Source organism: Centroberyx gerrardi, chromosome 17, assembly GCF_048128805.1.
Source record: "Centroberyx gerrardi isolate f3 chromosome 17, fCenGer3.hap1.cur.20231027, whole genome shotgun sequence".
NCBI lineage: Eukaryota > Metazoa > Chordata > Actinopteri > Beryciformes > Berycidae > Centroberyx > Centroberyx gerrardi.
Window position 1 is genome coordinate 7,086,064 of NC_136013.1, and position 26,367 is coordinate 7,112,430.

Below are 26,367 nucleotides of genomic sequence, written 5' to 3' on the forward strand. Positions count from 1 at the left end.
TGGCAAACTTGTGGACTTAAATTTAATTAGATGAAAATGAAAGAGAACAGGAGTTAACAGATTCTTGCACAAAAACAATACATTTATTCAAGTGTTCTCCAGCACAAGTACATAAGGAGCCTTTATCTTCTCTCTGGACACTAAACATAAGTATGGGGTAAAAGTGGAGAATGACTGCTACATTTGCTGTACGAACTGGTCTTGAGGAAAGCATATAGGCCATAAACAATTATGACAGAGAGGAAGTCACACAGAGTGCCAACAGTATCACCGAATATAGAATTGACCTGCCTTGAACAGTGAAATGTAATGTTGCTGCTGATAAAAACAAATAAGCATCAATTTAAAACAACATTTTGGAAACAGACATGGAGAATATTACGGCATGGAATGTAGGATTAAGAAGCAATGCGTATTAAGCATACATTATGCTACAGTAAAAGTTATTACCGTTTTTTTTTTTCTCGTTATGAGTACATGATTTTCCCACAGATAAGCACCAACTACAGCAATCTCTAGTCTAAAACAATATAGGAAACCTTTCATTATTTGTTATCCTTATTTTTTCAAGTACAAAGTTAAAATGCCTTTGTTAATATATTTATATGAGTGAAATAATAGTGCTTTTCCATTACTACAAGGAACTTAAAAACAGTCATTGTCAAGACAAGTTTATTTCTCTTCCAATCAAATATATTTTTCTTGATTAGATAAAATGTTTAGCACCATCAGAAACACCTACAATCCCTCTTTTAAATTCTTAGAAAAGAAACAAAAGCAAAAACACCACCATGTAGGGCTGTGCAGTGAAGTTGAGACCGTTCATCTTAAAGCTGTCCTTAGGCCACTATTAAGATCACATGACATTTTATCTGGACTCACTTGACACAAAAAAATCAATTTAACAGTACTAAAAAGTAGACTTGGAGTCTCCCTACATCTAACGCTCAAAGCAAGTTTTGAATCAAATTTGTCACTTGATTTTATTTTTAATCTAAGATTTCCTAATTTGATGATATATATTAGCAAAGAATTATATTTGTACATCTCATACGTAATAAAAAAAAACCCGATAAAAACAAATTGAAAACAGCAACCGGAAAACTCTATGTACAAAATGTACAAACATTAGGGGATGCAAGTATTATAGGAGGGGGAAAATAACATCTGGTCAAGATATCACAAAGCACAAGGATTCATATCAACCCCAGTGTGCATGGACATAAATGATGGCAATAAGGTCACTTAAGAACTTAATTACATTACGAAATTAAATTTCAAATTACATTATTTTGAATTCTTAAATATGATATAGATAAGCGATAACATCTGTTTTTTTATCACCAACTTTGCTCTTTCAGCGCTGACATCTTGTCAGCTACTGTGTCAGTTTTGAGTTCTGACAAACTGCCGCCTAAATCCTCCATATTTAGCTTAGAGGTTACAATCAAGAGAATTTAGTTTCTGAACGTAATCCAAATTTGGATCAGCACTTAAATTTGTCAACATGACTACTAGGGATTTATAAGGGAAATGGCAGAGGAGAAACTGTCTTTTCACAGGGGACAGAATATTATACAAAACACATGACATAGTTTTTTAACTCTGTCTTACATTTTACAATCTTAATAGAAATAGACATTCTTTAAATCTGGGTAGTAACATACTGCCTCGCTGCTTTAAAACAGAGAACAATATGGATGGTAGAGGTGAAGAGGGAAGAGGTGGGGGTTACAAATTTCAATCCATCTACTGTACACTGAGTCAAATACATGGGATTCACATATCAAAATCCATTCTTTCACTTCTATTGGCACAGCCCTACTGTATACAAAAGTATTACACGAGGGTAGATCAGTTCACATCATAAAACAAAACAAAAACAATTCACAAGAACCAATATTTTTTTTTAAAATATCAAGAAAAAAGGAAGTATACATATAAAAGTGCTTTATAATGTTGGTAAAACAGCACAAAATTGCTATAAAAAGGTAGAAGAACTTTGTGAAGCCGCACCATATTGTTGAGGATTTGCACCTGACAGTTTTTCAGAGGTGGAAGGTGAGGAGGTTTACCCGGTTTTAGAAAGGCCTGGTCACCCTCTCTCCAACGACCACGCTTACTAACAGTTGTACAGTAATATCACCGGTCAGGATGAAACTAGAAAAAAGTAGCTCACCACAGACGTTGATCTTAAGGTTTTTTTTTTTTTTTTGAATGACAGAAAACATCATTTCCCATGTGGCTAGCTTCATTTTCTGATTGTGCAGACCCAGGCAGCGAGCCCGAGTGTAGCGAGGCTGAATGATTGGATGAGCACCAGTATAATCTGTATAAAAGCTGTAAAACGCAGAAAAGAGGATATGCTCTACTGTATTTTGCAGTCTACTGTCACTCCTGCTTTTCCTTTGAAGTCGACACAACAGAACAGAACTTTTTCAAAAGTGTGAAAACTAGTTTTTCAAGCAACAGGTTAAGAGTTCCGTATTGTCTAAGTTGTCGTGCCACATGGGCTATGATGTTTCTCATCATCTAGGAGCACCATGGTATTGTAACCATATTACAGTAGTACCTTTATTACCTTCAGTTGTGTATAGAAACTGTAAACAAAGAGGTATTTGTGATCTGGTGTTTTGGATTCTCAGAGACACAGCTCTCCTGACACTGAAGAAAATCGCCTTTCTCACCACATCTCTGTGAGGCTCAGTAGCTGGAAGCATGGCTACGCTGCAGGTGGGAATGGCAGCCCGCCCTGATGCTGGCACACAGCCAAAACATTTCACATAAGGTATCTTAAATTCGCTATCTTTCAGGTGTCTTCCATCACATTACTGTGTCTTTTTAAAATTACATCTATAGCACTTTTCTTTCTCAGTGTCTTGAGAAGAAAGCATAGTCTCAAGTATAGCTTGCACAAATAAATCAATTAAAAAATATTTGATAACACTGCTAAAAGGTAAAATGACATATCAAAATTAAATAGAATAAGAATTACAATTCAAATACAAGAAATAATGTGAAATTTCTACGTCAATGTTTCGCTTGCAAATTATACAAGAGTATAATTTGAGTAGCAAGGCTCTTGTTTCTAGTCACAACATACAGTTGTATTTCCTAAATGGTTCAGAGCGGGTAATCTTGCTGCTCAAACACAGGCAAAGTAATCTTTGAGTGGTGCAAACAGGTGGCGGATAACTGGGACGCTCCATGATCTTCCTAGAAGCCTCTGCCTTGCCAGTCGGCTCATGTTGGACACATCTGTATAGTGGACAGGGAAGCCAAAGACCCTGGCAGGACAACCAACGGGTGCAGAGCAAACACAGACAGAAAACAGATAGACAGGGAGACAGGCAGACAGATAGCGGAATAGGGGAAGACATGGGAAGACAATCTTGAGATTTCAATCTTCAAGAAGCGCGTCAAAAGAGTAAACAAAGAGCTGTGAAAGGCAGTTTGAAGGACGATCTTTTTAGTTTTCATACCTCTCCATTTCAGTGCACCAGAGTATGTCTTCCTTCTCGTTCATGAAGACAGGGAAGTGCTGGTCTTTGCCCTGCTTGATGGAGTTAGACCTGGTGGTGATGGTCCTCACCTTGCCAAACTGACGGGAAATAAAGGGAACGAGGGAAACATTAGCGTGTGAATACAATGTGAAAAACTACTAGACACTACTACTGCACTAGACAAGATTCGTATGTAAAAATACACCCGTCCCATCAGTCTAAATCACATAGTGGGGCTACAATAGAGGAGAGCATCCCATCCCCGCTGATTGAGACGCTGTAGATTGGCCCTGTTTGACCAAATTAAATTGTGGTGTCGGTTGTGGACACTTCTCCAATCATAGGAAGTGACGAATCAAAACTTAAGAGTGAAATCCAGACTGTCTCCTAAACAGCAGTGAGGAGCGCTCCGTCCAGAGAAAGCTGGACACACCAACATTAGATTTTTTGCCTCTTTCTTTCCTTTGGTTTCCTATAAAGCACCACAGACTGCCTGGTTGGTAAACATGAGCGTGTTGTGTGCAGTTTACTGATGCTACGTTACAATGATTTCTGGGTATTGAAATCACATTTTTCAAACAGTTACCTCTCACTGCCATTTGGAGCCGCCAATGCGCAAAGTTTCCTAGTGCAGCTTTAAGCAATGAAACTAAATATGTCATCCACATTTTTCTGAACATATTCTGGACACATGCTACTATCACTAGCTACACCTGTGTGGTATTGTACTGTACTGGCTGTCAAAGAGTAAAAATCTAATTTCACAAGTTTCCATGTCTTTGACAGGCAGAGGCAACAGAGAAACCATCATTTCTCTTGCTGCAGTCACATCAGAGATCAAACTATCAGATCATTTTCCAACAAGTGAAGATATAGAAGCAGCAACAAGTGTCTCCAGTTTTTGTTAACATTTTGCAAGGTGATGCATGCACTTTTGTTATGTATTTGTTCTGTCAAAATGTAGAGAGTATCACACAAGTCACCTTAGCTGTTCTGCCATGTTCTAAACAGTCCTGGAGGTCTAGCCTGTCGGTGCACATGGCAGTCAGAGGCCTAGAGGGGAGAAACACCAGGAGGGACAATGGTGAATGAATTAGATATTAACAGTAAACTGGTATTTAGACTTTAGGGTCTCATTTATAAAAGCTTGTTATGCACAAATTTGGTGCTTGCGATCAAATCAAAGTAATTTTGTTTAATTACCCAAAATTTTGACTGTTACAGACACCACCCAACTTGGTTTTTAACATATTTTTTTAAATGTACAACAAAATCTAGGATAACGTCAATTCTATAAATGAGGACCCTTGGTTCGTGGTGTCGGCTGTTTCATGGTGCTGTTTCCACAGGCCTGCTGCTTCCCTCACCGTTCTCCCACCAACCTGTTCATGCCAGGAAGGTTACCCCAGAAGTAGCGTGCGCGGTGCGCAGCAGACACCTCCTTGGCATCGATCATCACTGGGTTGCACTGGCAAATGAGATTAGGCAGAAAAAAAGACACCAGTCAGAGAGGAACCAAAGCAAGAGGCTCTAGTATGCTGCAGCATTCGTATATTCTATTATAGTATAGTGAAGTATAGTCAGCATAGCATAGAATAGTATTTGATATTGAACCAAACACCTGTATATTATTGCTTGATTGAAATTATTACATTGTCGCTGTCAGGGGAAAACTTTGTATCTCCAAAATGGCAACTTTTAAGGAACTGAGAATAGCAGCTGTTTTTCGCTTGATGACAATGCATTTTTGTTTTTATCCAGTGGGTTTTGAAAGGGTTTCATAAGTCAGAGAGGTTTCTCAACCCATAGAAGGCCATGTAATCCTTCAGTTCAAGTGCAAAATTAAAAACACCAAAATTGGAGTTCCATGGTTTTCAGAAATAGAAATATGCAATATACTTCTCCTCACTGGAGATCAAAACTATCAAAAACTCAATCAAAAACTATCCAGAGTCACACATTAAAACGAATAGATCAAGATCAACAGGGTCAGTGCATTACAGTAACTACAGCTACAGACAATAAATCAGTACCACAAGGGGGCATTCAGAATCCATCAATCCATTTTTCACTGATGTCACCTGAACACACCATGCCTAGGTGTATCTAATCCTATAAACACAACCAGCACACAGTATTATTATCAGTGATGGAGCTGACCTCTAGAAAGCGAGATATGTCCCTCTTGTCGCTGACTCCCATGGCAACCACGTTTTCAAAGAGCCAGAAGAAAGGCCGGTCTTCGCCCTCCTTCGGCCGAGCCTCGTGCAGCAGCCTGTAGAACTCAAAGAACAGGCGGCCGGTGCCCTCTATGGGACAGAGACAGTCATTCCACACAGTGTTGAAGCACAGTAAAGGGGCACATAAATCATGGCATTCTTGTGACTGGTCTATTCAGGATATCACCTAGTTTGATTATTTAAACGCCCATCTAGGTGAGGTGCTGGGTTAGTTAAGTAAAGCCTGCAGATCAGGAACTTCATCAAAGAGACAAAGTTTTAATTTGACATGGATCTTTCATTCTGACCTGACGAAGATCCGCATTTGATCAAAACGTCAACAATAGATGGCTGAATGGATTTCCTAGTGTACAGGCTTCACTCTTTTCTACTGTATTCAAAAATCCGACATAAATCAACATAGAGTATTGCTGCAAGTCACATAGAAGACGAGGGGAAGCGAATATGTTGAGACTTACCATAAAGACCTTTCCTAGCTGGATTGACTATGGAGAGGTCATTGCATGGGCTTCCACCAATAACTAGATCAAAAGGACCCCACTCGTGTATCTGTACAGAGACAGGAGGAAGACAGAGATGAAGATAGAGAGAGGGGTCAGGTTTAGAGCACAGTAATAGAGCCAATATGAGTGAAGCATTATAGTGAATGATATGCAGTAAGGGGAAAGTGAATGAATATTGCTCTCCCCTCCCTTAAAGCTGCACTAGGCAACAAATGACAGCAAGAGATAACTATTTGAAAAAGCTGCTAAAAGGAAAGAATTCAGCTACTCTTGGAGTCCAACGGATGTTCCAAACAAAATGTTTTTTAATTGGTAAATAAAAACCAACATGTTTTGACAGAAAGCCTGCTAGCAGTTTCCAGTTTCTCTCTTTTTTGAGTTCATGCACCTTGGCTGTAAGGCAAGGTAGAGACAGTGTTTTTTTTCCCTTGAAACATTTGAGCTTCAGTACCCAGAAATCCTGTAACGTGACGTCAGTAAACAGCACACAGCTCGCTCATGTTTACCAACCCGGCCGGTCTGTGATGCTTCATACCAAAGGGACAAGAGAGACAACAGATCTAACATTCCAGTCCAGCTTGCTCTCAACAGAGTGTTTAGGAGACAGTATTTTACTCTTAAAGGAACACTTCGGCATTTTTTTAACCTTATCTCCATGTATTGGTCCTCACTAACACATGCTGTGAGACGGCACCATGTCTGTCTACTCGCTCTGTGTCTCGGAAGACGGGCTGTGGTAAGTCCCAAAATTCACTGGCGGGGATTTCCAACTCGCAGAAACTACAACCGCTCTCTTCCTGGATTCTCGTCTCCACGTCAGGCGGCGGGCGGTCTGACTGCGACCAGGAAGATGTAGATTCTACGAGTTGGAAATCCCGTCGATGACGTAATCGGCAGGTGAATTTTGGGTCTTACCACAGCCCGTCTCCCGAGACGCAGAGCGAGTAGACAGACATGGTGCCGTCTCGTAGCGTGTATTAGATTCGTCACTACCTGTGGGCGATGAAGAGTCCATACCTGACACCGGGATTTTACTGGGATGAGACGTTCTTCTGTATTGCAGCCCCACTTTGTGATTTAGGCTGATAAGATTGGTGGATTTTTTACTTAAAAATCTTGCAGAGTGCAGCTTTAACAACTACTGCCAATGTTCCCCTAAAGCAAGGCACTTAGCCCCTCATCTGCTCTAATGGAGCTGCTCAGTAGCCAACAGTACAAGACTGCTGTTGTAGAGGTTAATTCCCAGTTTTGAATATATGACTGTGTGAATGTGAAGCAGGTCACTGCTGAAAAAGAGCATGCACACTCAGCCTTAATCTGGATAAAGAAATATATAAAAAATAATTTAAAAAATGAAACTCACATGTTTGCGTGTGACGTTCCTCACATCGCCAACGTACATGACGCGACCCTGATGCCGGACGATTCCCACAGTGATGGAGTCTTCACACACCTCAGAAGCTATGTAGCGATCCACCTGGATGCCCAGTTCTTTTAGCACCAGCAGCCCTGCAGAAGACAGGGTCAAAGGTCAAACAGAGCTTAGACAACTAAGGGCAGACACACCCTTCAAGATTTTAACAAGCCTAATGGACCATGCACAGAAAAGCACGTCCACCTGCTGGACTGATGTGATGCAATGCTCTGGAGCTGGAAGAAATCCTAAGTCAACTAATTATTACCCCCCCCCAATATATTCCTCTGATGCCTCTACATCATACAATAGCCTATATTTAAAGTCACAATGAAACTGCATTTTGAGAGCATCTTGCTTTTGTAATTTGACGTTTTTCCGGTCAAAACAGCATGTTGGGACGGGACATAATGCGGGGAGGATTGTTCAAAAGTGGCAGAAGGTAAAAAACCAATGAGATATTTGCTAGGGAGGGGAATTCAGTTATATTTGATGGTAGGGGCAGGGGGGGATTGTTCAAAAATCCACAATGCTTATGTACACCTACTGGTACACCATGAGGTAACCACTAAAAACATGCAGTTTTCCAGGAAGCAATGGTATTGGGATTTTGATAAAAAACATGCAAGAAAATTTTTGACATTCATTGTTAAGTACTATATCATCATGCCATGGGAAATTAGATAACTGGGTGAAAAATGATTTTTAATTTCATTGTGACTTTAAGAAACAATCATTCAGACTGTCTACTACACTGATTCCCTCGCTCCCTCCTCACAACCCATTAGTCGCCCAAGTGTGAAAAATCCCTACAGTCCCCTGAGCCTATTCCACATTTTTAAGTGAATCCCACATGTATGGCTCAGTCTTATCGCTCATAACTGAGATCAGTCTGTGCATTTGTGCGCTGTCCTACAATAGAAAGCACTACAATGTGTTCAGCGAGGACAGGGGCAGTTTGGTGTAACCTGATAGAAGCAGAGCGTTTCGTACAGACAGGGACTTTGTGTAGAGGGGAGAGGGGAATCCAGTTCTTGTCTAACCTGTTGCTATGCCGTCAAATAGCGAGAGGACACGAATGGGCTTCCTCTTCTCCGCCATGACTGGGGCGTATAGCTTTGGTGGTTCCTGAAAAACGACACCGAGCGAGGGGGAAAAAAACATCAGACACACACATGAAAAGACTTCTTCTTCTTCTTCTTCTTCTTCTTCTTCTGTGTGAGGCCGGTGTTGGGATTTTAGCCCTAAAGGTGCATTACTCACAAAATCCTGGTCGTGATTGTTAGCAAAGAAGTGCTGGAGGCGGCAGGGCCAGTCGGTGCGGCGCTCCAACAGGCCAAACACGCCCTTCTGGCCGCACATGTAGCAGTTCCAGGGGTCTTCTTTAATAGCCGCATGGGCCGCCCCGGGCCCCACGAGGAGGTCAACACACTCCACACAGAAACACCTGGACACAGATGGAGCAGGTTTATTAATACACTTAGCTGGATGGCTGGATAGATAGATAGATGTGTAAGTAGGTAGGCAAGTAGGTAGATTAGATAGATAGATAGATAGATAGATAGATAGATAGATAGATAGATAGAGAGACAGACAGATAGATAGATTGATAAATAGATAGATAGATAGATAGATAGATAGACAGAGACAGACAGACAGACAGACAGATAGACAGATAGATAGATAGATAGATAGATAGATAGATAGATAGAGAGACAGACAGATAGATAGATTGATAAATAGATAGATAGATTGATATATAGATAGATAGACAGAGAGACAGACAGACAGACAGACAGACAGACAGACAGATAGATAGATAGATAGATAGATAGATAGATAGATAGATAGATGGATCCAACAGGCAGCCGTTCAACTGTTTGGCCTTTTTTCCCCATGCTGTTTCTGTTGATGGGATCATTTCACCACGATACATCTGATCAAGTTTATGTTTAGATAATGTCTTGGCTTGTTAGCTAGCTAATAAAGCCAAAAACCAACTGTTTGTTTAACTGAGCTGACTCTTCTCAAGCTACAATTTGTAGCGCTTTGGAGCAGAGACTAGAACCAGACGGGCAAGGGCTAAAGTTTCCTGTGTCACAGTAACCTAGATTTGTATACAAATCAACCTTACAGGACTATTCACTTTTACTTATAACATTACTGAACTGACCTACACACACACTACAATCTTTTTTCAGGTCTCTCTCTCTCTCTTTCGAGCCACAGCTAATTGGACCTCCATGATGGCGCCAGACACGGTTGCTAGGAAATATGTGACGCAACTACAAAACCTCTATTGTATATTTCTACATAGGTGTAATGTTCTGTAAATAGAAATGTTTACATACATTGTATAGTTTACACTGATCACATACCATGGCACTGCCTACCACAGTGCACACATACCGCTCCTCCATACACATAACCGCCTTAAAATAAAACTCTACTGCAATAACACAGATTGTGATGATTTACATTTACATGTGACTGTTGATGGACACACACTGGCTGTTGTGGTCTGTCTAATCACTTCAGGCCAGCCTGCCGCTCCCTGATAACACAGTAGAACACAGTAGAAACCTCACCGGCAGCAGTTGTTGTTTCCGCACATGAGGACCTCCCGCCCCCCGCAGCAGATCGTGCAGTATGATTGGTAGCCGTCATCGTCATACTGATATGCACATTCTAGGAAACAGTTCTGCAAAAAAGGTGGCAAAAAAACAAGAAATAAGTAGTGCAGCATATCAAGACTACAATTTTATGAGATCACATCTGCTGGTGCTTGAAATGTGTTCACTTTATTATTAGCTTTGAAAGGAGCGGTGTTTTTTACGATACAGTAGTTAGAGTTAAAGTCCCTGACTCTATACTCTTTAATGACCTCTATCACAACTTACCTTACAACTTTGGCACATTCCTCCAGCGAACAGCGGGTGCTCAAGGGAAACATTCAGACTTCCACAGGAGATACAGATGTCTGTAAAAAGAAACGCGGCATGTCAGTATTTAACAAACCCAGAGCACACACTCTCACGGAGGCCTCAGAGGTGTGAACACTCCGCCGCCATGCTCTGAACTTCACACTTCAATGAAATTATTTGAACAGCTGTGACGCCAGAGTCTAGATCTCATAAGCTTAGCCAATATGTTTGGACAGAACACACAAGAGAGCCAGGATGGCAACGGAAATCACGGAAACGTTATTTCTTCTTCTTTACTCTTTTATCATTTTATTAACACAGCCACGTATCCGCTGTTTTCAGCATCACCATCAAGGGCAAGTGTAATCTACCCATCTAGGTGTTTATCCCCGGAGAGGCCCCCTGGCGCTGCTGGGAGCTAGAGCACACAGAGGGCACATCACTTACCCTCTATGCTGCGGCACTTCTGCCTCACTTCACAAACCAGCCGCTCTGAAAATACAACACAAAAAACCTAATGAGAAATGGAGGTTAACACTTGCAATTATTCTTCTACTCTCAACAATCCATTTCTGAGGTCAACAGCTTGTAATTAGTCTCCTCTCAACCATCCATTCAGCTTTAACGTATTGATTTAAGGTATTCTAAACAACAGATCATACTGATAGTATACCTAATACATCTAGACACAGCAACACAACAATTAATGACCCAGTGCTTGGCTGAGCAAATTTCTAAACCTTCCATCAATAAGAGAATTAAAGGGGAACACCATTCAATTCCCGTATTCCTTATTGCTGTGGTCTAGGACAGACAGTCATCTGTGAACATGAACAACTCTCCCGATGGCAAACCAGAGAACTAAGATGCTAAACTTGTGATGTTATCAGGTACAGAGTGTGAGGCTGCTCCATTGACAATTAATTAGAAAAGATGCTAAATGTGACTGGGGGACACCTATGGAGATTTGCTGGGAATAAGGGTGTATTTTCCAGTTCAGAATCAACAGTAATATTAATAATAAAAACACAAACAAAATCCCATTCACTGTCTATGGAGCAGCTCCAGACTTTATACCTGATGACGTCACATAATTGGGTGGTGCTCCCTTTTAAATCTGCCACACTAATGGACCTCTTGCCCATTCGCTGCCTCTCCGGCCACTTACTTTGAAATACAGCTCAGTTGAGTCCTCCCCAAGGGAAGCGATATAGGGTTCATGACTCCTGTTTAACCCAGTAAATGAGGCACCTTACCCCTTGTCCTTTCGTCAATGATGTCCTTGACCTTGGGCTTCTCTGCTGTGCTTTTGCGAGGCTTTTTGGCTGGAGGGGGCGTGTAGGCTGCCGCCTCTGGCTCCACCCACATCTCAGGGTAAACCTCTTTATATGGGTTACGCTCCTCTGGGGTGCACAGCACATCAGACAATTAATATTGCGGGTAACATTTTGAATTATTCAATCAACTGCTTAATTAGTCATGAAAAGTTGCTCCTTCTTCCTGGGTGTTTTCCTCTAATCATTCTGAGTGCAATTTAAAGCTAAAGTGGTCCATTAGCAGCATTTAGCTGCAACAAAGTATAAGGGAGGTGATACACAAGGGACTTTTTGGGCAATGCAGATTGGCAACACTCCTAGCTATTGGCAAGAAAGTGAGACACAAGGTCAGAAATTGAAGCTTCAAAGCTTCATCTTGATTTCCTCTTACCCTCTGGTGGCTCTAAGCCCTTGGGTCCAGTGGGTTGAAATCCTGTCATAGCCCACTCAATCATCTGCTTGTTCTGCATGTCCACTGACTTGGAAGTGTCTGTCTCATCACTGTCAGGACAGGCCATGAAGGCTTTGCCTGCCCGGCTGCTAGCCACCTATGAACACATATATCAAGATTTCATTTCCAAAATATTATGTATTCATTTTGGAAAAACATCATGTCTAGGTCTATCATGTCTCTAAAGAGGATCCAGTGTGATCCAGCGTTGTCATTTTGTCAACCGGGGACGTAAGCTACCGATTATCCTTCAGAAAGTACCATCATTTGTGCTATCAATCAATTCCTAAGAGTAGTTCTCACTTTTTCAAATAGCGGACATTTCCTTTTGAAATTAAACTTTTCATATCCAGCCTCTGCTAATTACAGTAATTGCAGGAGCGTTCATACCATTTTTATCCCTCTCCACAAGGATATCATACACTTTTAGTGATAGTGTATGAACAATCATCTTTGCCTAAGGATGACATCCTTGAAGGAGCAAAAACAATTACGCGGTGCTGCGGACCAATAGTCCTGAAGTCAGTTAACTAATGAACTACATTAGCAACTGTATCTATTAAATGTGCTATTATAAAGAATCTCTGCCATTCTATAACTTTTGAAGCCAATAAACTCAGTCTAATAGGCCATTATGCATGACTAGATGGGGTGTAGAAAACAGTAATGCTAATTGAAAAGAGCAGTTTGAAAACCACTGTAATCTTATGCTCACCTGCAGCACTTCATAGATGGCTTTCTTGTACATGGGCTGCTTATTATAGGTTGGTTGGTGAAAGGCATTGTAGAAAGAACTTAAAGGCATGAGTTTCTCTACACAGACCTGTTGGGTGAAGATACACAGAAAATACAATTAGTGTTCACTGCTGGGCGGCACTGGCATTAAAAGATGAAAAAAAAAATCATGTTACTGTTGTCAGGTGAAAAGCGTATAACTCCAGTGATTAGTGATTTTCATGTTTTTACTTGAACTGAACAATTACATGGTCTAAAATTCCTGATACAACATTTCCACCTGACAGGAGTATTAAATATCGGTTCTTAGTGCTCACCACTGAGAATTTTCCATCTCCAAACCACATGACCCATCTGGTCCCCTCGGCGGCTCTGCTCCGTCCCGTCATCCCCCAGGACACGATGCGGCCCGGCCACCAGGAGAACCCTCGCAGCTTCCCCCAAACCAGCTCCCCGATGCCAAAACCACGGCCATCCTGCAGCCAATAAAAGCAACATTGAGATCAAAATGATTCACCGAATATCCACTTCTGGACATAAAACCCTGTCTGTCTCAGTATCTTTATTTGGGATGGTAGGGCTTAGATAATGAAAAAAAGCATAAATAATGCATATATAGATAAATGTGGCTGTGTCTAAATTGGTAGCTCTTTTACCCCAATCCAAATTTTATTGCACTTGATTTTGCCAGTTATTTTCTTTGTTGTATTATCTGTAACTTTATGTATATTTAATTGCTGCTGTCTTGGCCAGGTCTCTCTTGCAAAAGAGATTTTTAATCTCAATGAGACTCTACCTGGTTAAATAACGGTTAAAAAAAAGAAATGCCAAAAATATGCATAAATAAATGCACAAATAAATATATTAATAAGTAAATGCACAAATGAATGCACAAACAAAATAATAAACAAGCAACTAACTAACTAAACAACTAACTGAATAAATAAATTAATAGATGAACACTTTGACTTAGGGCTGACAATTCCACCACAGAAGAATAACTTCCCAAAACAAAGAATGGCTGGTTTACTTGACACGGATTAACCCTGGCCTTAGACTAAATCCTTTTTCCAATAGAGATGTCTGTTAAAAAATCCTGTTAGTCTACAGCCGGGCTTAATCGATGTCTCTGCCTCCAGCTCGATATCCCCTTGACCCCTCCGCCCGTGTTGATTTTACCTCGTACTCGGGCTCAGTGTCTGCAGACTTGGGGGACGTCTTGTCTCCGCCTCCGATGGCCACGGGCTCGGGGGTCGTGGCCACGGTGGGGGAGGCGGGGTCGGTGGGCTGCTGCTGCTGCTGCTGCGGCTGTTGCTGATGCTGCTGCTGCTGCTGTGGCGGCGATGGTTGTGATTGTTGCTGATGCTGTGGCTGGGACTGAGGCTGAGAGAGCGACTGTGGCGGAGGCTGCTGCTGCTTCGAGGGCAGCGGGTGCTTGATTACCGACACCTCTTCTTTCTGGGTCTCTGTCTCCATCTCCTCATTGTCCTCCATTGCATTCATCGCTGACACCAGTTTGGCCTTTTTCTCTGCCTGAAACACAACCCAAACACAGCAGAGATGTCAGCGGAGGTGCGGAAACTGTACAGACAGTAAAGGGGAACATTGTATTGTGGACAGGCTCAGGCAGGGAGAGGTACACCTTGTGTTTCTTCCAGTCAAATGATGAAATAAATAACATAAATACCAAAGAGGAGAAAGAAGAAAACAGATGCAACCTATATATACCTCAGTTCATTTCACTTTCATCCTCGGAATTGAGAACTGAGCTTTCAGAGTAGACACACACCATCAACTTCAAAGTTATTTGTTTATGATATAGAAGTAACAGAATACACAGTAGCATTTTTTTTGTCTTTATGTCTTTTTTTTTTTACAGGTGAATTGCAGGTGAATTGCAGACTCTAAACCATGGTCTTAAGTTAAATAAGTGAGAGTAGAGGTGCCGAAACTATATAATGGCATGGCGTCTAAATTGTGAGATATCTAAAGCTTGAGTAAACCTTCCTTTATCTCTGACTGAGACCTTATTCTCAACAGCAGTGTGTACGGTAACTCTATAGACACAGACAGAGGTGTGGCTAAGTGGAGGAAAACTGCAAAAGAACTCTAATTTACATTTTTAATAGCCTGTCATGGTGTTAGTCAAGTCCACTTTTATATATTTGGCAGTCGGCACTGTCAACAGACTGTAAAATAATAAGAATGAATTGCATTTCAATGCAAAAAGAGAGACTAATGGCATTATTAGCCAGTTACTAGCTGTACAAATACCTGGAAGGCCTATGTGTAATTATACTGTAGAAGGTATACAGTAGAAAGGTATGTAATTTAGATTGTGGGGCCTCTGTAGCCTGAGTAAACATTCCTTTATCTCTGTCTGTCAGGTCTATTCATCAATAGCAGTGTGTTCAGTACAGACAGACAAGGAGAGGTGGGGCTAAGCAGAAAAACATGCTAGCTGGGTACAAACTTGTCCCTCACTTGTAAAGTCACATCCAAATGACAGATTTTTCAGCCAGTGAACCAAATACAATCATCTATTTTGCCTGCCATGATGCTGACTTCTTGAAGAATTAGTAACTTTGTAATACTAACAGGTATAAACAGAGACTGATAGCATCACTAGTGATTTAGCTGTACCACACAAGTTCCCATAAGGCGCACGTGTGTCGCGACTGTATAAAAATCTAGATTGTGGGACTGTTAAAAGTCTGTGCAAACATTTCTTTATCTCCGGCTATAAGGCGTATTCATCAATAGCAGTGTGTACAGTAACTCTACAGAAAAGGAGAGGTGGGGCTGAGCATAAAAAAAACATGCTAGTTGGGTGCACACTTGTCCCTCACTTGTAAAATCCCATTCAAACGACAGATTTCAGTAAGTGGACCGAACTTAATCATCTATTTGGCCTATCATGATGTTGGCCATGTAGACTTTTGAAAGAATTAGTAACTTTGTAATAGAAACAGGTATATACACAGAGGCTGAAGCAGAGCGATTTAGCTGTAAGATGCGAGTAAACGGATGCCGCAAGTGCATGCATACTGTAAAAATCTAGATTGTGGGACTTTTAAAGTCTGTGTAAACATTTCTTCATCTCTGACTGTCAGGTCCATTCATCATCAGTGTGTACAGCAACTATAGAGACAGAAAGGAGAGGTGGGGCTAAGCAGAAAAACATGCTAGCTGGGTACAAACTTGTCCCTCACTTGTAAAAATCCCATCCAAATGACAGATTTATAAGCCAGTGCACCAAATGCAATCACCTATCTTGCCTGCCATGATGTTAGCCACGCTGACTTTTTGAAGAATATCTAACACAAACAGGTATAAACAGAGACCGATAGCATCACTAGCGATTTAGCTGTACCACACAAGCACCCAAACGGCTTCACGTGCGTCTCTACTGTATAAAAATCTAGATTGTGGAACTTTTAAAGCTGTGTAAACATTTCTTTATCTCTGACTGTAAGGCCTATTCATCAATCGCAGTGTGTACAGTAACTCTATAGTGTCCGGGGCTTCACTGGAGAGTTCACTGGGTTTGTGGTACCTGACACTGAACCGCTAGGTCGATCAGAGAGGACAAGACCCAGCCGGGACTTAAGCCTCTCACAGTAAATCCCCAACAGCTGCACTCATTCTGATGTCTCTCTTTCTCTCTCTCTCTCTCTCTCTCTCTCTCTAAACACACACACATGAAGACTCACATGCATGCACACACTAACTTTCTTCTTCCTCTCTCTCACTCTCTAAAATACACATGGACACACACGCACGCACGCACACACACACGCACACACACACAGAATATATACCCACAGTCACATATGTAAACACATGCTACTCATACTATAGGCTACACGTGAAAGCCGTGCACAGCTGTGCTTACTTTCCTGAAATCTTTCTCAGGTTCTCAGGTCTCACACATACTGTAAATGTCCAGTGTGGGGAGAGGCAAAAGCAGATGAGGAGAAAGAGAGGGAGGGAGAGAGAGAGAGCCGGGGTATAGTACAATCCTTCGGCCTCTCTCCCAGTGTGTCTCGTAAACAATAGGGCCTTTAAGGGGAGGTGGCGCTAGACAGCGTGGGGAGGGGTTACGGCGCAGAGTAGAAACATGTGCTCTTCAATCAAGAGGCTCTGCTGTGGTTTATAAATATCTGTACTGTAGAGCTGGATGGATGGTTCAAAGCCCTGGGCCATATGTGTTAGGCCTCTTGGCTCCAGCACAAGCACACTGGAGTCAGTGTTAGACAGCATGCTTGGATGTGTGGTTCCAGATGGTAAACTGCAAAAACTAACAAATGTCAATTAAATTGGTAAATGCGTTACGTGTATTGGAGAAACAACCTAGCACTTCTGCAAGTCAGAACAGCAGCCATTGGTAGAGATGGGAAGAAATGGACCGACTGACAGTAATTGCAAGAAAGGTTTTAGGAATTTAATCCAGAGTGATGTATTTTATCTGTGGTGACCAGCGGTTATAGGTATATTGGGAGAATTGTAAATGGCAATAAAGCAGCTAAGCTATACTGCTACAGTGTCCATTTTGGTGTGTTTAGGGTAAGACTGTCTCCAGGGTGCAGCCTGTGGTTACTTTTGCTCTGAGCCAATGGGAAAGTGACTCTGAAAACGCCGGTGGGGGGAGGAGAGAGAGTACAGTGGCTATAAGAACCAGATATTTGTCTCTGGCCTTTTTCCCAGTTGTAAATGCCCCCTTTCGGGGGCCTCACAGTGTGTGTGCAGCTACACCAGCAAGACAGGCTCTCCGGGTCTAAAGGGGAAAATAGGAAAGGAGGTACTGGAGACACAATGCGGTCTTTATCATTTACGCACGCCTGCCCGTCACTGACAACTTCAGAAATACCAGCACTTATATCCCCTGTCACGCCATGTCGAAGACAAATACCAAAAATGACACCACACATACATATGTACACGCAGGAGGGCACCTATGTTTAAACAACAATATAACTCCACATTTAAAATATCTACACTTTTTTCCTTGGCCAAACCATGTAAAATATGAATACAATGGAAAACCCAAACGGAGTTACTGTACTTACAGTAATCATGGGTTTTGTTGTGGATAGAAGAAGAGTGAAAACACAAGCCCTTTAGGCCGCTGGCAGAGTGCAGAGACATGTTGGGTGCACAATAAGGGATAATCTGACTTAGAGGTCTGTACAGCATGATACCCTGAGGGCTCAAGGGGTGACGGAGTGCATTGGGAGGTAGAAAAAAAGAGAGAAGATACTGGTCTCTGGAGTGTGCACATTTCAACACAGCTATTTTTGTTAGTAGTAGTAGTTGTGAAGAAGACACATTAGTTTCCAATCTGAGCTATACTTAGACATAACCATCGTCTTTGTTCATAATGTGAAGAAAAATGTCACATTAGTTGGTTAGCCTCAGTTATTTTCAAGACAAAAACTGGTTATTTGTAGTCATTGTCTTTAGGCATAATCTCAGTTTTTTGAAGAGCCACCGCTGTAGTTCCTGAGATGAAACACTGCAAAACTGGTTCAAAGCCCCTATGCAACTGACCTGAAAACTCACATGGCTACAAGTTAAAGTTGCGTCTTTGTAGCATTTAGTACAGGGACAAAGACAGCAAGCTTCAAACAAAGAGAATATTAGAAAAAAAGAATATATTTAAAGTATCAGGAAAGATGACATAATCAAAACAAACAAGCATTTTGCAAAATTTGATTAAAGGGAAAAGTTAGATGAAATAAACTGTCATTGAACATTACTTCCTCACACAACATGACAGCTAGCCTTTGAAGCAACACAAAAGAGATTGACCTTTGAATACAGTATTCTCTCATGCGCAACAGGCAAGAGAGACACAGCGGGGGCTGTTTTGTGTAATTGTTTGATGGATTATACAGTGAGATATGCCTTCAGTGCTCTCACTTTAAGAATTAGGCTTATCTGTTGAACAGAATTGCAGACAAATAAAAACTTCCTGAAGTTATGACAGGTGTAGTTAACACCATGGACGACTCATCAGATCATGAACGTGAACGCTGCAAATGCCGATCATGACCCTTGGAAAGGTTGCTTTCAAGTGGAAATATTGTCTAAATTTTCCTGAAGTGGCACATTACTGTTCTGTTGTGCAGCAATGTGGCTACTGCATTCATTAGCCTGATTTTAGCACAGATCTCTACAAAGCCTGTGTATTTCATTAGTGGCCTTGGGGGGTCACACCAAAAGAGGCCATCTGGTTCTCATTGTATTACGTCCTTTTAAGAGATAATTAGGAATATTACAGGGTCAGCCATGAATACATAAACATAATTCCCCATAAATCCACAAGTGGAGTTGTTAAAAAAGCTCCCTAAGGAGTCTGCTTGTATGACTCCAAAAGCCATTAAAATGCTCTCAAGTAATCAAATTAGAGTTCTTATAGTAAATCTAATGTCAACTTTTAAGTAAAAAAACACTGCATTCACATTTCAAAGAGAACAAAGTACATGATTTGGGTAGGAAAACGGTGCAGGGGTTTCAGGCCTACAAGTGAACTTTCTCCCAGTTTTCTAATCAATACTTCAGATAAAACCCATGTCAGTACAAGTTTAAAGATAAAAAGCATTTTCTGTGCAAAACACACATTAGAAACTATACCAGAACATAAAGGCTATCACATCATATAAATCAGTTATATAGGCTTGTTATTTCAAAAACAAATTTGTTATGTAAGGTGCAATCACGGTGGCTCTTTAAAAAAAATATATATTTGTGGGTAAATATATTTGGTCTAAAAAGAGATACCACACTGATATTTCTAGGCACTGCTATGAAACAGGAAATAGCTTCTGCACATTCACCCCATGGGATCATGTCGTTCCTCAAAAAACTTTTTTCATGCGAGCAACTTTTTCTCTACACATCTGCAAATGCCTGCTCACTCTTCCTTTTTAAAGAGATGGTTTCCCTTTAAGCTGTGCAGAGCAGATGGTCCATAACAACTCTCGTGGAAATACCTGAAGTCAGCATATTCCCCTCGCTGTAAGCAGGCTAATCACACATGCACACTATCCACTGTGTTATCAAACAAACAATGCAGTGCACATACCCATACACGCCAGCGCGCGACACTTATAATCCAGTGTGGGGCTTGAATTTTTTTACCCCCACTCTAGGGGTAGAAGAGATCGCTTAAAAAAAGAAAGCATGAACATTTCTTTGTCTGGGAATTCAGGGTCAGGTGATTGCCGACAGGAATTCTGGTTGGCTAGAGAGGACTTGCAAAATGTTGGCAGCAAGCCAAGAGGCTGTCTTGCAAGCAGGGCTGGAAATTTGCTGCAAACCTCATCTTCACCCTCATATCCATAGCACAGAGTTCATTTCCATAGCTGGGGGAGGGGTCAGGAAAAGAATGGGGGTGGGAGTGAGAGACGGAGAAGTCTTCTGTAACACAAGGCACATAAAAAAGAGTGATCCCATTCCCGGAGAAAGTGCAAGACAGCAGGGTTTCATTCCTCCTTAAACTAACCCTTTCAGCCACCACGTCCTCCCAGAGCGACCGCTCCAGCAACATGCTCCAGCAAAATGCTCTGCGGCAACAACAGGACCAGAACAACTTCAGGCTACACCTTATAAGTCCTCGGGAAGGGGCTGCGATGCCAAAACAAATCAATCTTTGTCCAAATTAGATGAAAGCGTGTAATGGGCCAAACAACAAAAAAGGAAAAAAAAAAAACAGGCACACACAGAATTTGCATCTTGCAAATCCCCTTAAATCTTAGGCTTGTAGAGCCCTCGAAGAAAATCCACCTCTATTTGGAAAACGTGAACTGCCTACTTCCCCCGGTATTTTACGACATTTCACTTGTGAGACCCCAGCATGTCCTGCTAATTTGGCAATATTTCCTCCCTCCAGACATTTTTATGGCTGCTCCCCAAGCCCTTTCCAGTGGAGAGCTGAGGGGGTGGGGAAGCAAAAGAAATGGAAGGCCCCATCGTGTTACTATGGAGACACCTCATTATGTAACAGTCAAAGTCGCACTCCATCACATTACTACCAGGAGTAACATCTAACATGACTAAGTAGCGAGGAACGCGGGAAATGGCACATTTACAAGGATTTACATCATGTTGTTTGGAGAACAGTTATTAATGGTGTGAAATGATATCAGCGCTTGGATAGGCTGCCACATTCGAGACGCAGGGTTGTGTGTTCACTCTGGAAGCAACCAAAGCTCTACACTTATGCACAACACATTTTACAGCATGTTTTTTTTTTTTTTACACATGAGTATAAAACCATTTTGCAAACCTAGCAGCCAGAATGATACAAATCTAAAATTACGGCAGCATTTTCATCCGGAAAGCACAAATCAAGTCAAGGCACCCAATGGATGTTATGCCGCTGCAGTGATTTTTCCGTTGCCGCGACAACAGACAAAACAAAGCCAGGAAACGTGTCAACCAATTGAACCAAGGGCCTTGCAAATCCACTGAAATAAATGGTACCTTCATGAGATATCAAATGACCCATCAAATACACTTGGCCATGAACACACCACGAGTCCTAGCCTTAACCCCGGCAGCTCTAGTCCGAGACTGGCCAGCCTGTCAGTCAGCGGTGACACGGCGTCCAGCCTCCTGAGACAGTGGCTGGGACAGAGCTGGGGTACTCACCTCCATCTTCCACTTGGCCAGCCACTCCTCTCTGGTCCGCTTGCTAATGTAATAAGGGTCACCAGCCTGGAAGGTTACTCTGGGCATGGGCCTCTGACGAAGGCTGATCTCCCAACCAACTCCCCTTCGCAGCCTGCCTCGACCTCCCTGTTTAAAGTGTTAAAAAAAAAAAAAAAAGTTAGCTACCGGTTTTTGATTCTTCCTCCTAAGCATTTGAGAGATTCTCAGGTGAGGAAGCATCTATTTTTTCGATTTTTGTCGAATCTGTCTAGAGTCGCTGAGACAGACTCTAGCTCACGAGTCAGTAATTTGGTCTTTGAGGTTGAGGAGATGGGGGTGTCTAACCTGTGAAGAGATGACTCACATGTTGATCTGCTGCATGCTGCTGTCTGCTTGTGATTGGTCAAGCAGCGAGAAGTGATAGCACAGTGTCTGTTCACAGCACCCTGGCAACAGACTTAATCTCAAGGTCGCCAGCGCCTGCTAATACGAGAACCTCCCAAGTGTATTTGATATTTCAAATCTATACGCCATTAGGTACCATTTCTTTCACGAGTCCAAAGCCAAGTCACACAATAGGTTGGAGAACTACTCAGTTCTTCTGGACCTTGAAGAAGTGTGAGCATGCCAAATTTCCACTTTGGCGTCTACTGTAGTCCTGGCGTAGATATACCTCCACTATGACAAGCTTTCACCATACATTTATTTGCAGAGTGTGCTGCGAGGCTTTCTCTTTTAAGAGCTTAAAAATATACAGAAATAAGTATAAGTACCCCAGGTAAAGCTGCACCAAACAAGTTCACTTGTTTGTACCCCCATCACCAAACATGCAAGGTGTCAGTAAAGACTCAGTAAGTAGACAGAAGAAACCATCAGAAGGTAATTGCTGTAACAACACTAGCTGGGTTGACACTTGCCCTGTGGATGGTTTGCTCTGTGACAACGCACTAGTGTGATGGAGTCGGAGAAGTCAGTTATCTTCACGTCTCTGTTAGGAATACTGTCCTTTGTCAAGTCGAAAATGTGCTTTTGATTTGGTTCAATCGGTAGCGCGGCCATCTATCACGCCGGCAAGCGTAGGGTTCGCGGTCGGAGACAGGAAAGGTAATTCATCCCAAGAGGAAGCTATAGTCCTTGCCAGCTTGAGTGACACCTCTAAGACTCATATCAGCCGGGGAACAAAGACACAACAGAGCAGAAATCTTACCTCGGTCTTGACTGCATCGCCCCCGTCCTCCTCCTTGTGCTCCACATCTAGAGAGAAGACAGCGACACAATGGATGGCCTGAATCATTCATAGGAGACTGGAGAGGCAACAGGTCACACTAGTCTTTGCCACATCAATTACCCTTATATCAGTGCTAACCTGAAGCGGCCTCTCATTCATCAATAAACCATATGACACATCTATTATACAAAATGGTCAAGCTCTGCCTTCACACCATCCTTTTAACTATCTGTTTCATTAAATTAGGGTCAAATAGGTAAATAAAATAAATAAAACTGCCCATGGGCTTCTAACGGGAGAAACTGGCGAGGGAAACTCCTTATGTATGCTCAGAGTTCAAACTCCTCTTGATCATAGGGGATTTAGGATCACAGGAGCTCGCGCACTCAGGTGCCATATGAGGGTTTGATGCAACCCAGAAGGTTTGGAGTGGCTGCCCAGGTTATGATGAGTGTGGAGAGGGGCCAGGTTTACTTTGGCAAATGTCACACTTCTGACCTTATATCCCCCCTTCAGGAGAGCCGCAGCTGGATGCTATTAGCATGGCCCCTCCCACACTCTTGACACTGAGCAGTAAAGGCAACAACATACTGCTTCACTTGTGTGACTTCGGGGGCTACATATAATCTACACGCCAATCTCCAAAGCCTCAACGGGATCAAGATATGAGCCTCTTCTTGATACAGTCTTTTGAATCATGTAGGACTGATGTTGGACAATGGAGAGGCACAGTATTTTTCTCTGCTACTGGCGATGGTAAATGATAGTGCCTGCAAAATATGTTGTGCCACTACTTAATTGTCTAACTTATAATGATCCTGAAATCTTGAATACTATCAACACCAAGCTTAGTTACAGCATTGTTGTTTGCTAGAAAAATGTCTTGCACGGCCATTTAATATAGGTTCTAGATAATTTAATAAGCCACCTAAAAGGAAAAAAACAACAACTGCCCACACACTGCTCACATACTGTCTAGGCCCCTAAACTCTATATGCTTCACCTATCAGGAAGCTGCAAAACCCCAAGCTGGTGGTGCAGCAACTGCATACAAACCGTCAAAAATAGCACAGAAAATATTTCAGCCTCTACTGAAATGTGCACTGAAACCGCAGTCTAATAAAAAGTCTTTAACACAATAACTGTAAAGTTGGGATTTCCCATTAACTTGGCCATGATTTAAGATCCTGAGGTCTATAATAACAAGGGCATGTTATTCATTCTTAAACAGCATTGTTTTCCTGTGTTCAGCAGAGCAGAGAGAGGTTAGCCAGGGAGCATGGATACAACCCAACTGAAACACTAGGACGGCAGTCAGGATTCATGATTCATGAAAAGTTTTTCACCCACAGCAGCAGCAGGAAAATAGATAAGGAAGCCAAAATCAGCTCCATCATAGAAGCCCGAACCAACACCTATGGTATTACTTTCACAGTGTTTAATTTGAATGTAAGCAAGTGTTTCTAAAATTGCATGGGCTCAGTGATATGACACCACTGGAGTATATACAAACCATTCAGGCAGCTGTGCCCTAAATTAGCATGATGGCACAGCCTGAGTAAACATGGCTATCTGCTGAGTTGTATCTCCAAACACTATTATAACACTTGAGTCCTAAGAGGCAAGGGACAACTTTTGATAGCATGTTTTCTGCACAGCCAACCCCGGGTTGTCACTGAAGCACCCTACACCCTGTCCAAACAATAGTCCGCTCTCTTAACAGCCTCTTCAAGTTTGTTCCATGTGTAGCCGAGCCCCCTCTTTCTCTCTCCCTCCTCTCTCTTTTTTTCCATCCCTCTCTCCTGGTCTCCCCTTCCTCTTTGGGAATAAGTGACTACATAACAAATCGGTGAGGCGGTATGGACTGCCAAGGTCATTGGGTTTGTGAGGGGAGCTGGCTAACGTTGCCCACAGAGAGTATACCTTGCCAGTTTGAGTGTGTTCCAGCTCTCGTATTGCTAGTGCTCAGTTCCACTCCAGCCGGAGCTCAAATCCTTCCTGTGCCCTCCAGATGGATAGCAGAAACCCTGTTTAGCCAGCTATCGATCCGCCACCCCACCCCAACCCAACCCCCCCACCCCTTACCCCCCCAGTTCATCTCCTCTCCCTGAGACGAATATACCAATGTTCCCTCTACACAAACTCATTTAGTTACAGGATTAATATTTCACTGCGTATATGTTTCCACAATCACGATCGGTGACTGTCAGATTTGCTGTTTATTACACTTAGGGTAACTCTAGACATCTGTGCAGTACATGCAGGTGCGAGAGGGTAAGTGAGATCTGAGAAACTGCAAGTAAGGTCAGGTGTGAAAGTGGTAATGTGCGAGATCATTTTTTTTTCTATTCTGGTGCCATCTTTGGTGCTAAGCGCTCTGGTGCTGTGGTGGATTTTGTGGTGTACTGTGTGCTGTGACATCATTTTCCTTGGATTTTCTGTTGATAAAGTTTGAGTTTCGGTAGGTGGCGCTCTTTTCTTTGCCAGTTCAGCCATGGTGGCTATCGCTGCTCATGCTAACAACTGACTTCTTCTTCTATTTACTCCAAACAAACCGCTGTTGCTGCTGCCGAAATCGCATCATGTGCCAGAGAATTTTTCCTGGGAAAGACCTATCAGACACTGGGTGTTTAGAACAGCAAATGGAAAAGCTTTCATGAACTGGGTATAGGTTGAATTGCTATTATGTTATATAGAGTAGCAAAACAGAAATGTATTTGTATACAAATGTTATGGATTATCATTTTAATTTACTAATCTGCATAGATGTATGGCAGACGAATGGTAATTGTCTCACTTTCTTTCTCTTCTTTCTCTCTGTGTGTGTGTGTGTGTGTATCTTAGTGTGTGTGTGTGTGTGTGTGTGAGAGAGAGAGAGAGAGCGCATCAGAGCATGGATCAGGTGAATGCAGAGTGCAGACTCAGTGTGTAAGAGCTCTGGGCACAACGCCATCCACCTGGCAGGGCCCCCAACGGGGAGGCGGCCACAACAGAGACCTGCCGGCTCCCAACAGAGGCACGTTGCCAGGAGACGACTCGCTCCTCCCCTGGCTTTATTTACTGCACTCCTCATCAAGGTCACAGCCGGTGTCTCTACGGCAGGGAGAGGAGCGAGAGAGACACGTGGCTGACCGGGACAGAGAGAGAGAGGGAGGGAGAGAGGGAGAGAGAGAGAGAGGGAGAGAGAGGAGAGAGAGAGAGAGGGAGGAGAGAGATAGGACTAACAAGGAGAGAGTGGGGGGCTAAGTGATATGGCTAATCTCCTTCTTGGACTAAAGACTACCTGTCAGCATGATTCTCTCCCAACAAAACTACCCTGATTTATATATTTATACACTCATACGTTAATGTACTACTGCACATTGTGGCTGGTGCAGATCCAGCTCTGCAAGGCCAAA

At 42.3% G+C, this 26,367-nt stretch overlaps 1 protein-coding gene across 4 annotated transcripts in view; it reads right to left on the reverse strand.

The window, feature by feature from the left end:
* Positions 1–32: 32 nt before the first annotated feature.
* The window catches only part of dnmt3ab (DNA (cytosine-5-)-methyltransferase 3 alpha b), a 34,991-nt gene continuing 8,656 nt past the window's right edge, over positions 33–26,367 (reverse strand). Inside the window, exons 4-22 of one of the 4 annotated variants that reach the window (XM_071904032.2) lie at positions 22,949–22,995; positions 21,742–21,888; positions 14,266–14,619; positions 13,404–13,562; positions 13,067–13,174; positions 12,292–12,448; positions 11,841–11,987; positions 11,032–11,076; positions 10,561–10,640; positions 10,249–10,361; positions 8,924–9,107; positions 8,704–8,788; positions 7,610–7,755; positions 6,202–6,292; positions 5,664–5,812; positions 4,886–4,971; positions 4,487–4,556; positions 3,483–3,601; positions 33–3,287 (exon numbers count right to left, since the gene is read on the reverse strand). In XM_071904032.2, the coding sequence (XP_071760133.1) occupies positions 3,146–3,287; positions 3,483–3,601; positions 4,487–4,556; positions 4,886–4,971; positions 5,664–5,812; positions 6,202–6,292; positions 7,610–7,755; positions 8,704–8,788; positions 8,924–9,107; positions 10,249–10,361; positions 10,561–10,640; positions 11,032–11,076; positions 11,841–11,987; positions 12,292–12,448; positions 13,067–13,174; positions 13,404–13,562; positions 14,266–14,619; positions 21,742–21,888; positions 22,949–22,995 (2,429 nt within the window). In that variant the 3' untranslated portion in view covers positions 33–3,145. Of the gene's footprint in view, positions 3,288–3,482; positions 3,602–4,486; positions 4,557–4,870; positions 4,972–5,663; positions 5,813–6,201; positions 6,293–7,609; positions 7,756–8,703; positions 8,789–8,923; positions 9,108–10,248; positions 10,362–10,560; positions 10,641–11,031; positions 11,077–11,840; positions 11,988–12,291; positions 12,449–13,066; positions 13,175–13,403; positions 13,563–14,265; positions 14,620–21,741; positions 21,889–22,948; positions 22,996–26,367 lie in introns of all 4 variants that reach the window. The other 3 variants (XM_071904031.2, XM_071904034.2, XM_071904033.2) reach the window with 3 other exon arrangements.